Here is a 15,082-nt window from a genome sequence, read left to right as displayed (position 1 = left end):
TTTGAATGAAAACAGCAATATTTTATGGAATCTGTTTTGTTCTCACACTAAATATCTTTTGATGTTTAACAAGGAAGAGAATGGCTTTCCACATGTTCAAATTGTTCAAGTTGTTTTACTCAAACTTACTATGTTTATGATATAAAAAACAACAACAAAAAACACTTGATGAAAGTTCTACAATAGACCTAGATTTCTTGTAGTATAAGCCAACTTGGTTTTTCCTTGCAGCAAAAGTTAGGACTGGATATATGTTCTAGATAGCTAAACATCATATTTTAATTAATCTCAAATAAGACATTCACAGTATTCCTTACATGTACCTAGGTGTCTGTGTGTCAATCTATATACTAGATAATATATAATTAATGCTAAATCTATATACTAAATAATATATATTTATTTAGCTACCTACTCATTTCTCTTCTTGCTGTTCTCAACTGTGATCCACACACCACTCCCCCAAAGCACCGGCATATTCCAAAGGGAATTTTAATTACGGAAAACTTAATTAGAGCAAAAATATTAACAAGTATGAACCTAGTACCATTGGTCTTTAAAAATAAGACAATTGTAATAATTGTTACAATTTTAGGACAATGACGATATAAAATTAAAAAAAAAAAACTATATAATTCTGTCAAAGTTTCTCATCAAAGTTCAATGTGCATATGAATCACTAAGGGTGGTGGCCAAATGTGTTCTTTCTCAGGCTCATTCTCAGTCCTGCTAAATGGGAATATCTTTGGAAGGTACGGTGAAATATGCATGTCTGTGAAGCTTCTCACACTGATCCTTGAGAATCACTGCTCTACAGCTGTCAGCTATCTTCTTTCTCACTTCTAGAGTCTTTTTTTTTTTTTTTTTAGCTGAAGTTGAGTTATTTCTGACCCTGCCTCTCATGGGAAAGCTTAATGTAGGGGATCTTTAACTAATTCCAGTGAAATGGAGTTCTGTGAATTTAATAATAAACTGTAACAAGTGATTATGGCTTTTAGTCTGCACTTAAGATACACAAATCAAGTATGTTACCTCCTTGTTTACAAGTCCCAGTGCCTCAGGAAGTCACACCTTCTTCATTAGGCATAGTTTTGTCCCTGACTACAACATCCTCTATTGGAAAACTGGTCATTCATTGCCTCATTTTCTTGCTAAGATTAAAACCCCACCTCTCTACTAACAGTCTTCTATGTGGGTAATCGAGCTGGCTCTGAACAAATACCCAATGTTCAGAACTCTGACTGTAACAAACCTCCTAGCTGATAAAAATCTGCAAAGCTGAACTTCTGAGGATTGCTCCTCTAAGAATGGGTATTTTTTCCTACTTGTTAAAAAAAGCTTTTTATTCAACTTGTATCCCCAGTTACCAAGTATTTACCAAGATTGTAACCGAATAGTTATGTAATTATTAGACTCAATGGTACCTACTGTCGATACCTGTGGATAAGAGAGCTCTTCAGCATCTGTTCACTTCAGATGTAGAGCCAGGTCCCAGGTCTTGTTTCACCTAGATAAATCACAAGAAATGACAGTTCCTTCTAATTAATATTATATATATATATATATATATATATATATATACACACACACACACACACACACACACATGTGCTAAGTCGCTTCAGTTGTGTTTGACTCTGTGTGACCCTATGGACTGCAGCCTTCCAGGCTCCTCTGTCCATGATATTCTCCAGGCAAGAATACTGGAGTGTCTTGCCATTTCCTCTCCAATATATATATGAGTTATTTATATAGAAAGAACATTATCCTACCTCACACAAACAGCAATTATTTCCAGAAGGATCACAGTTCTAAAAAAAAAAAGTTTAAACACCAAAGCTTTTTAGAGGAAAATACATGAATAGTCTTTGTAGCCGTGGATTAGGCAAGGACTTCTTAAGAGGACAAAAAGAGCACTAATCACAAAGTTAGATAAGTGATACATTGGATATATTAAAGCTAAATCTCTACTAATGAAAAGATGAGTGAGTAAAAAGCAACCTACAAAAAAAAGAAAATCACTATTGCAACAGATATACTAAAAAGAAACTTGTATTCAGGATATAAAACAGCTCCTACAAATCAGTAAGAAAAGGACAATTTTGCACAGATACTTCCAAAGAATATCAAATAGCAATCAGCTACACAAATGAAATTTTGAGTGAAATAAGCCCAGCAATAAAAAGTATATATTCTAGGTTTCTGTTATATATAAGTTCAAAATAGACAAAACTTAAGAAGGTAGAATGATGGTTATCACTGATGGGGTTGGGGATGGACAGTGACTGGAAGGGAGCTTCCGAGGGCTTTTGGAGTGCTGTTGATTTTGAGTTTCTCAGTTTGGGTGTGGTTACATGAGTATGCATTCAGTTTGTGACAATTCATGTTATAAAAATACAGGCATACACACACATAAAAAAATTGATTTAAACTGTATTTTAGGCATATGTTATTGAGCGAGAAAGAAATCATTTTTAAATGCATTTAAAAAGTTATTCTGAAATATTTGTATCTTAATGGGGCTATCATTGTCACAGTGATGGACCATATTACTGTCCCATTCTCAGACATGTCCCTTTGGCACTGAAATCCAATTCAATCAATTCAGAGTTTGAAGACATGGGCATTAGGGAAAAACTAATAGGATACAATAACAAATTTGCTAAATAAAACAAATGTCAGCCACATTTTACTACCCTCCATTACTGACTCTCGTTAATTACTGTCGAACACTCATTATGCAATATGCTGCTTCCCCATATTTTAACTTGGGCAGGCCAAGATGGAGATAGAGGGAGCCTAGTGTACTGCAATCAATGTGTGATTAGATTTCATCTGCTTGATAAAAGGGCTTTGCAACTGAGTCATGTCCTTTAGGAAATAAATGCTATAGGACATGAAATTCCAGGAAACAAGCCATCACAGGTTGAAATGTGTATTTTTGCACTTGATACACTTCCAACAAAGATCAGAGAGTCAGGTCTGTCCCAGAGAATGAGACAGCTTGTTTTGCCAGTTATTTTAATTCTGTGGCTGCCGAACAACTTGTTGTACAGCTGATGTTTTCTGTGTAAGTGACATTTCATCGTCCGCTGCCCTAAGATAGTCACCCTGTTTTCCCTTAATTGATACTTGTACGCAAGAGGCGGAAAATGGCTCAGCATTTCTTGCTAGATTAGGTCAAAACTGACAGAGGAAGCAGAGAGAAGATTGCATTACTTATACCCCTTATGGTTCTCTTCTGTATCTAAGGAGATTGCCATTTCATAAAATTTCTTTTGCTGCCTGAACATCAATGTAATAATACAAGCATTTAGTTCCTATTTGCTTTTATTTCTTTTTTTTTTTTAACTGCTTACCTGATCACCAGTGGGAAATTCATAAGCAGTTCTACTAACTCTCAACTTAATTTTTCTTCTTTGTCCTTAATAAGATGTAATTGTATCCTTGGACCTCTCTTCCTTAAATGCTTCATTTTGTCTTTTCTATGGAGCCTTTACTTTTCTCTTCATTTGATTTATAACCAGAAGAATTAAACATGCCTCTGAAAGTTCAAAGTGAGTTTCCTGAAGGTTTTTTGATTTTGTTTTTCCCGGATTGTGGGGTATTCTTATCATAAGATTAATGTTTACAAATAGATGTGGTGGTATTTATTCTGATTCAAAGTTAATTAAGAAGCATCCCATGAAAATGTTACTGTTCATTGTGCAGCCTCAGTAACTGGGGATCCATTCTTCTGGGTCTCTTTTCACCAAGTCTTTTGGAAAGAGATTATGTCTTTAACAAAGTCATCAACAGTTCCCAGAATCTATAAGACAAGCCCACATTCTTTAATGAAGCAGTAATATTTCTGTGCATGTGTGCTATGTTGCTTCAATTGTGTCCAACTCTTTACAACCATATGAACTGTAGACTGCCACGCTCCTCTGTCCATGGGATTCTCCAGGCAAGAATACTGTAGTGGGCTGCCATGCCCGCCTCCTGGGGATCTTCCCAACCCAGAGATCAAACCCGAGCCTCATGTCTCCTGCATTGGCAGGTCGGTTCTTTACCTCTGGCATCACCTAGGAAGCCCCAAGTTTGTCCTGCTGCTGCTGCTAAGTCGCTTCAGTCGTGTCCGACTCTGTGTGACCCCATAGACAGCAGCTCACCAGGCTTCCCCGTCCCTGGGATTCTCCAGGCAAGAACACTGGAGTGGGTTGCCATGTCCTTCTCCAATGCATGAAAGTGAAAAGTGAAAGTGAAGTCACTTAATGGTGTCCGACTCTTAGCGACCCCATGGACTGCAGCCTACCAGGCTCCTCCATCCATGGGATTTTCCAGGCAAGAGTACTGGAGTGGGGTGCCATTGCCTTCTCCGCGAGGTTGTCCTAATCCAGCTCTAATCCGCTGTCTGTATCTAGCTTTCCAAATTATCCACTCCCCTCTATTATGTGTTGTGGATGTTCACCTTGCCTTTCCTTAAATTTTTTTACCTCAGCCTGCACTGCTCTTGAAATCCCTTCTCTGCCTTTTGAATCGTGTTTATCATACAGTTTCAAGTTTATCATATGGTATCACTTTCACCATCACCAGAAATTGCCCTCAGACCCATTCTCTGTTGCACTCTAATCAGACTCCATTGTAAGTAAGCGTGTATATGTCCAACTCTACTCCAGAATTTTTAATAATTTTTGTAGAAACTGTGGGACCTAGAAAGTCTGTTTCTCAGGGTAGAGGCTCAAAGATTATTTGAAATATAATATATGTTGCATTTCTCCCAGTAGGATTGAGACTAGTGGACTAAAGTGCCCAGGGAGGGAGCACTAGCAGCATGATACTAAGGTTGCCTACCACAGTTTTGTTCAGTATTTATTCTACTTAAAACACATTTTATATTTTACTTGTCATTTTCACTATTTAGGATACCCATGTGAAGAATAACTGTATTACCATTTATCCATGAAGCTGATCTGCCTGACTTTGTCAGTAAATGCAGCGTATCACCCAGATTTCTTGATATAAGTTAACTAAATGCAAAGTCTTATTATAACATTTCCTATATGTAATACCTGTCCAGTCAAAGACAATGTTACCCAGTGGTGTGGCTATGGTCAAATTCCTTTACTGTGAGCTTCCTTTCTCATTATATTTGACATTTTTGAAACTGAGTTTTATTGCACTTGCTCTGCTTATGAAAATGGTCTAGGGAAATTAGACTTAATAGAGATGTAGAAGCCACAGGGAAAAAAAAAAAAGAAAAGAAAAGCAAACTCGAAGGAAAGTGAAATTAAAATGTTATTTTGGTAAATGGCTGCTCTGGTGGAGATGACAAACAATCGCAATGCAAGTTAATTACTGACCTATCAAGAAAGGGTAGCATGGAGGTTGTGCCACACATTACTGGAGCAACCACAGTCACAAGTCATTTCCACAGGGGAAGAAACAGGCTGTGCTTTACCACAGATCAACAGATCTTTCCAGGGGACAGAAATGAGTTTCTCACAAATACAGTATCTGTCTGTGGAGTTTCCACACACTCTCAGTAGACCTGGAGAAAGCTCTTCCTACACATTCCGGAAAAGGAATGGGGTCATATTGCCACAAGGAGTTCCTGTGTGTCAAGGCAGAGAGAACCTTGGCTTTTGGTGGTTATGGTGACCATACAGCTCACTGCGACACAGTGGAAACCCAAGCTGACACCCAAGGAACGGGAAAACACTGAGGCACACTCAGTGCTTACCTCTGAGATAGTTCTCCTCACTAAGTCTTTAGTGGGAATCCATGTCAGGCAAGAGAGTCCTTCCATTTAGAGAAAAAATGTCAAGCACCCAAAGAAAATTGAAACTTGAGGGAGACTTTCTCTATTGTTAGAACATAGAACCCTGATAAATCCCAAGATGGTCATAAATGTGGTCATTTTTTTTCTTAATAAGAAACAAAATGGTTGTCTGAAATGGAAGTAGGCTAATGTTCATATTTTTAAAATTTTGTATGATTTTCCAAATATACCTTAATGTTGGCGTCAAAGAGTATGAAAAACATTGCTTATTTGCAGCCTTATTTCATTAACTTACCGTGAAATATCCTTCGTTCACTGGTCCTCAGACCCACTGGCCAGAGTAAGTTATACATATTCTTTTTAAAATAAGAAATAAATTTGATCAGAAGCATTTCTATTGGTAATACTTTCCTGGGCTATATACTCCGGCCTTAACTAGGGTCCATATTTATTTTCCATTTCTATATTCTGCAAACATTTATTAAGTCTTTGTGGTTTTGTCAGGAAGCACAGGGATGTAAATGATTAAAGACTTACATGATCTATACTTAATATGGGTGCTCTACCATCATTTTATCCACTAGATCTCCATTAGATTTCCTTTGGAATTCTTGTTACCTTAGTTTTCCAGACACAGTTTCCCCCTGATCTAGGGGTCTGTGACCAAGGCAAGGATGTTTGGAGATGCAGCACCTGAGATCTGTCCTGGGACTACTTGGAACAGGTGGGGAAACTTTGGGGAAGAACCACCAATATCCTTCAACTTTAATTTTCTCTGCTCTGTAGCACGGAAATAATTTCATAGTGTCCATTCAGTTTCTCCTAATTCAAATAATTCTTAATACACTTTTATTTTAATGTTTCTGATGGGAAAGAGATGTCAAAAATAAACTTTCTAACTCAGGAGACTTAATATAATTAACAGAGTGCAACAGATAATCGACAGAGCAGCTATGAAATTTAGAATTAGATGAAATATCACATTCATTCCTATTTAGGTATTTGCAGTGTGAGTGGGAAAATCGGACCCAGAATATTACTGAGCCAACCAAGTCTGTTGAGCAGAGTCAAAGTTTGTGGGGCTCTTATGAAGTGCATTCTCATCACTGTTTCCTGTTTTTTAAACAGTATTGAAAGTGGAACTGGTGTAATATCACAAGCTATTCTTGCTCTTCTCTTGGTACATATAAAATCAGGAAGTCTAGAGAAATTGTGAAGGCAGCCTTAAGTGATTTACATTTAAATTTCTAACTCAAGGATGTTTATTTAGACAGTTTTGTAAAATAAAATTGACATTTTAAACACATGCAAAATGAACTAATTCTTCAATATTTTCCTTAGGCTTCCACCATGCTTCTGTGTGCTTCCTGTAAGAATATAAATGCACTAGTCATCATTTTTTTCTAATAGAATTTAAAAACAGTGATGATGATGATGATGATAAGATGTTATAGAAGGAACACAGGAAATACTGAATAAGCATGTAGATCACATGAAACAAACTTAATATGACATATAGTTAGCAGAATGCTGGATGTTCTGAAACTGTATAGGAATAAACATAGAAAAGGGCTTCCCAGGTGGCACTGGTATAAAGAACCCACCGACCAATGCAGGAGACAAAAGAGATGTAGGTTCAGTCCCTGGGTTAGGAAGATCCCCTGGAGGTGGGGCATGGCAATCCACTTCAGTATTCTTGCCTGGAGAATCCCATGGACAGAGGAGCCTGGCAGATTATGGTCCATGGGGTCACAAAGAGTTAGACATGACTGAAGTGACTTAGCACACATGCACAAGCATAGAAAAATATTACTGATTTTTCGATATACTCTACCAAATCTAGAAACTCGAGGGTCAGTGAGAAATGAAAATACAGGTGGAACAACAGAATATGATTTCAAAACCCTATGCATGTTCTTGGAATAATAACATAAAACTCATTGATTAGAGCTCTTCATTGCCTTCCTTAACACATCCTGAAATTAATACTTCTAGGTTCCTGGAATTATATTCTTCCCCTGATGCTGGAAGCAAGTCGTGATGGACCCTGGGGTTTGAGGGTTTCTTTCGACTCATAGTTGGGCAGACTTTATAATGGAGTTTGTTCCCCTAGAAACTTCTTTCCTAAAGACTCAAAAATTAGAGTACCATGGCAAGCCATCACATCCCACAACTCCAGGAGACACCATTTACTAGAATACAATCCTGATCTCCTTTCCTTAGTCATAAATGCTGCCTGCCTCTACAAGTACTTAGGAACACACACAAAGTAGAATAACCAAAGATTTTCTACTATGAGATGTGTTCCCACATAGCCAGAAGAGTTTCCAGTATGAGACTCAGGTAAACGGTTCCTGAGGGTTAATGTGAAATCTGACTACTCGTTTATGGTATTGTGTTAATTGCTATAATCACTCCTCTCCCATATATACATCTAAGTGATTCACTGAGCAGATGGATTAAGTAAAAAAATGTAAGTAAGAATTGATGATGGCCTTTCAGAAATATTGACCCTGTGGATATGATGGGGCCTAAGTAGGTGGGAGGGCTTTGGCAGCCAAAATGTTAAAAGGATCATAGTGTTCAAGGTAGAGGAAAAAGAATATTAGGGTGTGGGCGAGGGGAAAATGGGAAAGTTGAAGGAGTCTAAAGAGAAAGAACTGTAAGTGGGATCTGAATATGACTTGCAAAATTTGGTATAAAACAGCCTTATCCACTTGGTGTGAGAGGTTTCTAACAGGATGAAAAAGAATAAATCACCTCTGAACCCACAGAGTACAACAGTTAGAAGTTTCACAGCTACCAGTGCAACTGTCATTTCTGGCAATTATATTTCCTTCCTCCTCTGTCCTCCCCCTTCCCCAGTTCCTGCTGAGGGTGAGGGGGTCCTGCTTCCCTCTGTCTTGTACTCAGTTCTTCCACACAAGATGTTTGTGTATTATGCCAAGGAAAGCCCTCTTCCCAAATTCTCTTCCTCAGAGTGTCTAGAATACCTTGCCTCTTATAGCACTGGTTGGCTTAGGAGGGTTGAGGCTCTCAGTTAATCCTTCAGCCTGATGAGAGGATAGCAAGATAATCAGACTTACCCACATGGATACTAAATGCCATTTCCTTCATGAAATCCAGCACTTGTCTTTTCCTTCAACTTCCTCGGTACTGTAGTATTTCTTTATAACACATGTGAAATTTTACCTTATAATTTCACAATTATTTGCATACCTCTGCACTACCAAGCCTTTTGCCCCCAAAGCCCAACTTGTCTTAATTTAGCTCCAGCATCGGCTGGTCTTCTTTTGCAGACTTTCTCTCTCTACACCTCACCGTTCCACCAGAGTCAAATGCCATTGCTTCTCTTCCCACCTGGGCACAACTCTTTTCTCATTTAATTTGATTTATTTATTTATCACACTCACTAAACTACTACAAAGCACTTGGCTGAAGCAAACAAAAACACAAAAAAGAACCTCTACTCTAGTGTCTGTCACTCAGGAAAGTCTCAATAAACCTTAAATAGGTCATTTATTTTCTGTGGGTAAGAGGAAGTTTGTGTCATTTTCTGTATTCTTCTTAGAGCAACATGAAACCACCATATTACAAATATGAGAATAACTATGAATAGTATCAAGGGAATACCATTGTAAAACAAAATACAGAAGAAAAAATAAGAGAGCAATGTGCTTCCAACAAAATGTGAACTGGGGTCAGTTGGGAAAGAGAGTGATAGCTAGAGGAGTGAGAGAAGAGAAATAACATTAACCAGTGTAGGGGGAAAGCAGCTTAAAAGAAAGATCTAAAGGAGGAATTTTGAAATTCCTTTCTGCAGATTGTCCCCTAGAAAACAGGTGGGGAAGCCAGATAAGAGGTTTTTTAAAGAAATCCAGCCTGTTGACGGAAACCCATCCCCAGACAAATTATGGGTTAATTGTGAAATCAATACCAGAATGCAGATGTTGATTTGATGCTGAAATGTGTGCCGTCTGAGGAAGCAACATTTCCTATAAATGGCACATGGTGAGGCTATGTAAATTCAGTGGCTTCACGCTCTTGGTCAGAAGATAGTGGCTCTAGCTAGAGTATTTCCCTCACCAATGTGGCAAGCACACTATCTTTGGAGTACAAATCTAATGAATAATGTGGAAGATCAAGCCTTGAATGAACTCCAAGGAGAATCTAGATTCTTTTAGAAAAGATTTATATGTTTAATCCTTGATTCTCCTCAAGCATAATCCACATCCCTTGGACATTAAATCATACCAATGCGTTTTCATTGCTGCCTATTTGCCTGAAACTTTGGAGCTCTGTAAATCTGCAGTAGTACTTCAGCTCCCAGTTTTTAGTGCAGTGGTATCAGAAGTGGAAAGGATGGTGCATATCATAGCGGTCCTCCTGGTTGACCATGCACCCTCACTCTCAGTTTTCTTCCAAAGACAGAACAAGGGGCCATGGACTTGTTCAAAGGCATTAAGGTGGACATTACAGGCTGTGCTGCCACTAGAAGTCATCATGAGTTCTTTTTATGCAACTGTTGCTGCTGCTACTGCTAAGTCGCTTCAGTCGTGTCCGACTCTGTGTGACCCCATAGACAGCAGCCCACCAGGCTCCCCCATCCCTGGGATTCTCCAGGCAAGAACACTGGAGTGGGTTGCCAGTTCCTTGTCCAATGCATGAAAGTGAAAAGTGAAAGTGAAGTCGCTCAGTCGTGTCTGACCCTTAGCTAGTCTAATTATAATGAATCCAAGGTCTCCATCACAATCACAGTGCCTAGATTCTCATTGTTTCACTCATAATTACTTCATTCACTGAAACGCTGAAAAAACTCATGCCTTTATTATTAGCACTTTATCAATATAAAAAATCCATAGATTTGCTTTATTTTGAAATAATGTCTTCTTGGTTATGAAAAATTGATGGCCTCGATAATAAATAATACACAGAATAAAACCAAAAATGTATTATCCTGTACTAGGGTATATGGAAAAATAACTATTTATATCATTTGCCTGTGATTGCATTTACTTTTTAAAACACACTGATATATTTAACCTTCTATATCTTATTCTAGTTATATAAAGAGGTAAGTTCCCTTATGCATACATTAGTGGTCAGATTCGATCCATTTAAAAATTCTATTAAATGTAGTTGTAATCATATTTCTATGGAATAGTGGGGATAAGACTTCCTTATTTTATTACCTCAAAGTTGTATTTCCAATGTTGTCAAAAGAGCCTTTTTGTTCTCAATTAAATGTTTTTTAAATATGTCACTCATAGGATTATGAAATGAAGAGAGGGAGAGGGAGAGGGTGGGGAGATTTGGGAGAATGGCATTGAAACATGTATAATATCATGTATGAAACGAGTCACCAGTCCAGGTTCGATGCATGATACTGGATGCTTGGGGCTGGTGCACTGGGACCACCCAGAGGGAGGGTATGGGGAGGGAGGAGGGAGGAGGGTTCAGGATGGGGAGCACAGGTATACCTGTGGTGGATTCATTTTGATGTTTGGTAAAACTAATACAATATTGTAAAGTTTAAAAATAAAATAAAATTAAAAAAATAAAAAAATAAAATAAAAAGCAGAGACATTACTTTGTCAAAAAAAAAAAAAAGAAAAGAAAAGAAGTAGAAAAATAATTTGGTTCAGTCAGTTCAGTTGCTCAGTCGTGTCTGACTCTTTGCGACCCCATGAATCGCAGCACGCCAGGCCTCCCTGTCCATCACCATCTCCCGGAATTCACTCAGACTCATGTCCATCGAGTCGGTGATGCCATCCAGCCATCTCACCCTCTGTTGTCCCCTCTTCCTCTGGCCCCCAATCCCTCCAAGCATCGGAGTCTTTTCCAATGAGTCAACTCTTCGCATGAGGTGGCCAAAATACTGGAGTTTCAGCTTTAGCATCATTCCTTCCAAAGAAATCCAAGGGCTGATCTCCTTCAGAATGGACTGGTTGGATCTCCTTGCAGTCCAAGGGACTCTCAAGAGTCTTCTCCAACACCACAGTTCAAAAGCATCAATTCTTCAGCGCTTAGCTTTCTTCACAGTCCAACTCTCACATCCATACGTGACCACTGGAAAAACAATAGCCTTGACTAGATGGACCTTTGTTGGCAAAGTAATGTCTCTGCTTTTCAATATGCTATCTAGGTTGGTCATAACTTTTCTTCCAAAGAGTAAGCGTCTTTTAATTTCATGGCTGCAATCACCATCTGCAGTGATTTTGGAGCCCCAAAAAATAAAGTCTGACACTGTTTCCCCATCTATTTCCCATGAAGTGATGGGACCAGATTCAGGAATTCTTTATATAACTATCCTGTAAACAACTTAGTGGAGACTTTCCTGGTAGCTCAGATGGTAAAAAATTCACCTTCAATGCAGGAGACCCAGTTTCAATCCCTGGATCAGGAAGATCCCCTGGAGAAGTTTAAGTTCAGTTCAGTTCAGTCACTCAGTCGTGTCCGACTCTCTGAGATCCCATGAATTGCAGCACGCCAGGCCTCCCTGTCCATCACCAACTCCCAGAGTTCACTCAGACTCACGTCCATCGAGTCGGTGATGCCATCCAGCCATCTCATCCTCTGTCATCCCCTTCTCCTCCTGCCATCAATCTTTCCCAGCATCAGGGTCTTTTCCAATGAGTCAACTCTTTCTATGAGGTGGCCAAAGTATTGGAGTTTCAGCCTCAGCATCAGTCCTTCCAATGGACGCCCAGAACTGGTCTCCTTTAGGATGGACTGGTTGGATTTCCTTGCAGTCCAAGGGATTCCCAAGAGTCTTTTTAGTGAGGGGGTAAAATAAATATTCCACTTCTTTGTGTTCACTGTCCTTAAGAAAATTTTAGTCTTTCCAATGCTCATTTTTCTCCTCAATAAAAACATAAGTATAATGTGAATATCATAGGAGCTTTATAAGGATTAAACCAGCTAATTGCCTGGCACATAGTAAATACTCAATAAATATTAACTTTTTAAAAAATATCACTCAGCTGCCTAATTGGTATCAGTTTTTCCTGATACCACTTTTCCTCCTATTAAAATGCTTTTATTTTTTCCTAATTATTTTCATGTCCACTCAACCAGAACATTACCACGATTTTAGCCTGGTTGTCTGTCCAACCAATGTAGAAGTACCAATACAATTGGCTCCTTAAAATATAATTCTTCTTTAGGATTATATTGACTTTTAAAACTGACTGATGACAGTTTTTTCTAATATTGTACCCAATTGACCAGGTTAGCACTGAAGCATCTGTATAGGTGAGAGATGGAGACAACACTCAGGCAGAAGCGGATCTGTTTCTAGAAACTTAGAAGCTATATTTGCATTGCAAATGTTCTATTTTAAATGAGTAGATGTATTCATTTGAGGAACTTGTGGGCAGGAGCAGCTGAAAAGGATTATGTATTTGGGAAGCAACTCAAAGCCCTCTTGGTCCACCCACCCAATTTATTTTCTTTGTTTTCTTTTTCTGAAGTATTCTTTTTTCATAGCCACTCCTTTAAAATTTGCCCACGCTGGATTTTCCTGGCTGAATCAGACTCCTTCCAATAAAATAAATGTAAATAAATAAATAAACAGTGTTGATGTGTTGATTTTCTCTTTCTTCATAAATATTATATCCAATAAGTTATTAATACTAAACCTAGTTCAGTTGGCAGATGGCAGTGGACAAAGGAATTTTAATTTTTCCCTGTGGATATTGCAAGTAGAGGTGGGGTTAGGACTCTGAACCAGGCTAATGAGGCCAAGCCAACATATTTGATAGTCAGTGGGACCAGCTTGGTTTCCTCTAAAGCCAATTTTATACACTTAAATTTGACCTTATTCACAGTTTTTTGGGTTTTTTTTCCCACTAAAAAAAAAAGTTGCCAGTAATAGTATCTGAAAGTGGTGTGGGATGGGGTGGCTAATAGATCAAAGACATTGTGAATGAAAACAGCATATACCCTGAAAATGCTTAGTTGGCAATAGCATTTCTATATAAGGGAGACCATATCATATTGTCATTAGGAGTTTCTTAATCAAATGAAGGAACTACACAGAATTTGAGTGTATTATATTTGAATTGAAATCCTCTGGCATGAATACAGTAGTGTTGGAATATAGAGGTCCTAACTGATAAAAAACAAACAAACAAACAACACACTGCAAAATAACTACCTTCTTCCTCACCACTCAAAGAGGCGGAGACTTAACGCCATTTTCGTGCCTTAATGATGAATAGAGATGTCCACTCCACCAAGAGTTTTTCATGGAAAACTATGTATATTTAGAATAATATAATACTTTTATATTTTATCAGGATACCACTGTACTATGCAGAAATCTACAAATTCTGATATCCCTGTGGAAACACTGAATCCCACCCGCCAAGGCACTGGAGCTGTGCAAATGAGAATCAAAAATGCCAACAGCCACCATGACAGGCTGAGCCAAAGTAAATCTATGATCCTCACCGAAGTTGGGAAGGTCACTGAACCTGTAAGTCAGACACCCCAAGTTCCCTGATATAGAATTTTATAAAAAAGTAAAAGTGGGGGGGCTAATTAGCCGTGTTTTATTTGTTTTCCTAATGTGCATGAGAAAACTGTTTTTGTAATGCATTTTATCTTGCCTACTTATAATCATAATAATATCCCCAGTTGCAAAAGAAGAACTGGGCTTAATCCAGAGTGATAAAGTGGATTTGGAACTAGACTGAAGAGCACCTTTGACTCATTTTAAGGGCCTCCACTATCATGCTTCAGTGTCATAAAAATAATGAGGTTATGCTGGCATGTGGTGTTTGTACTTCCAAATACAGTACATCACTTTGAAAAGCCAGAGGCTAAAATTAGCTAAGAATAAACTGAGAAAAAATATAGTTTTTAAATGTGAAAATCTTTTCCTTAAAAATCTTCCAACAATATATGATATTGGAAATTACAGTCTGATTTGGAATGAGTTTGAGCAGTGGAAATGGTGTGGCAATTTAAGGTTTGGAGAGGAAGCCATTTTGTCTCCATAATGTGTCATTAGGAAGATTTGAAATAAAATAGTTAGAGATGAACTCTACTGCCAGTTGTGTCCCTGCCCCTGCACTCATCCTGAGCCACTAAACATACTGATTGCAATGAGTCTCCTCTGGTTAATTTTCTTCCATAATGGTGGTAACTTGCAGCTGAGGCCATAGGATGTTACAAAATTATTTATGCAATGTTAGCCACTCTTTTGGACCCCGGATCTGTTTTGTTGCTCACAGTGAGAGCAAGAGCAAGAGCTAGGTTAGCTGGGGATAGCCTGTGAGTCCCAGTCACCCTGCAGTAACATGTGAGCTATTAATT

The 15,082-nt window shown here is 38.3% G+C and overlaps 1 protein-coding gene across 1 annotated transcript in view; it reads left to right on the top strand.

Annotated features, from left to right (window-relative positions):
- The window catches only part of ARHGAP15 (Rho GTPase activating protein 15), a 698,712-nt gene that overhangs the window by 17,962 nt on the left and 665,668 nt on the right, over window positions 1–15,082 (top strand). Inside the window, exon 2 of the mRNA XM_027561624.1 lies at window positions 14,062–14,240. Within this exon, the coding sequence (XP_027417425.1) occupies window positions 14,076–14,240 (165 nt within the window). The 5' untranslated portion in view covers window positions 14,062–14,075. The remainder of the gene's footprint in view (window positions 1–14,061; window positions 14,241–15,082) is intronic.

Source organism: Bos indicus x Bos taurus, chromosome 2 (genome assembly GCF_003369695.1).
Source record: "Bos indicus x Bos taurus breed Angus x Brahman F1 hybrid chromosome 2, Bos_hybrid_MaternalHap_v2.0, whole genome shotgun sequence".
Taxonomy (NCBI): Eukaryota; Metazoa; Chordata; class Mammalia; order Artiodactyla; family Bovidae; genus Bos; species Bos indicus x Bos taurus.
The sequence above is the reverse complement of the archived record's forward strand: the minus strand, read 5'-3'. Positions and strand labels throughout refer to the sequence as shown.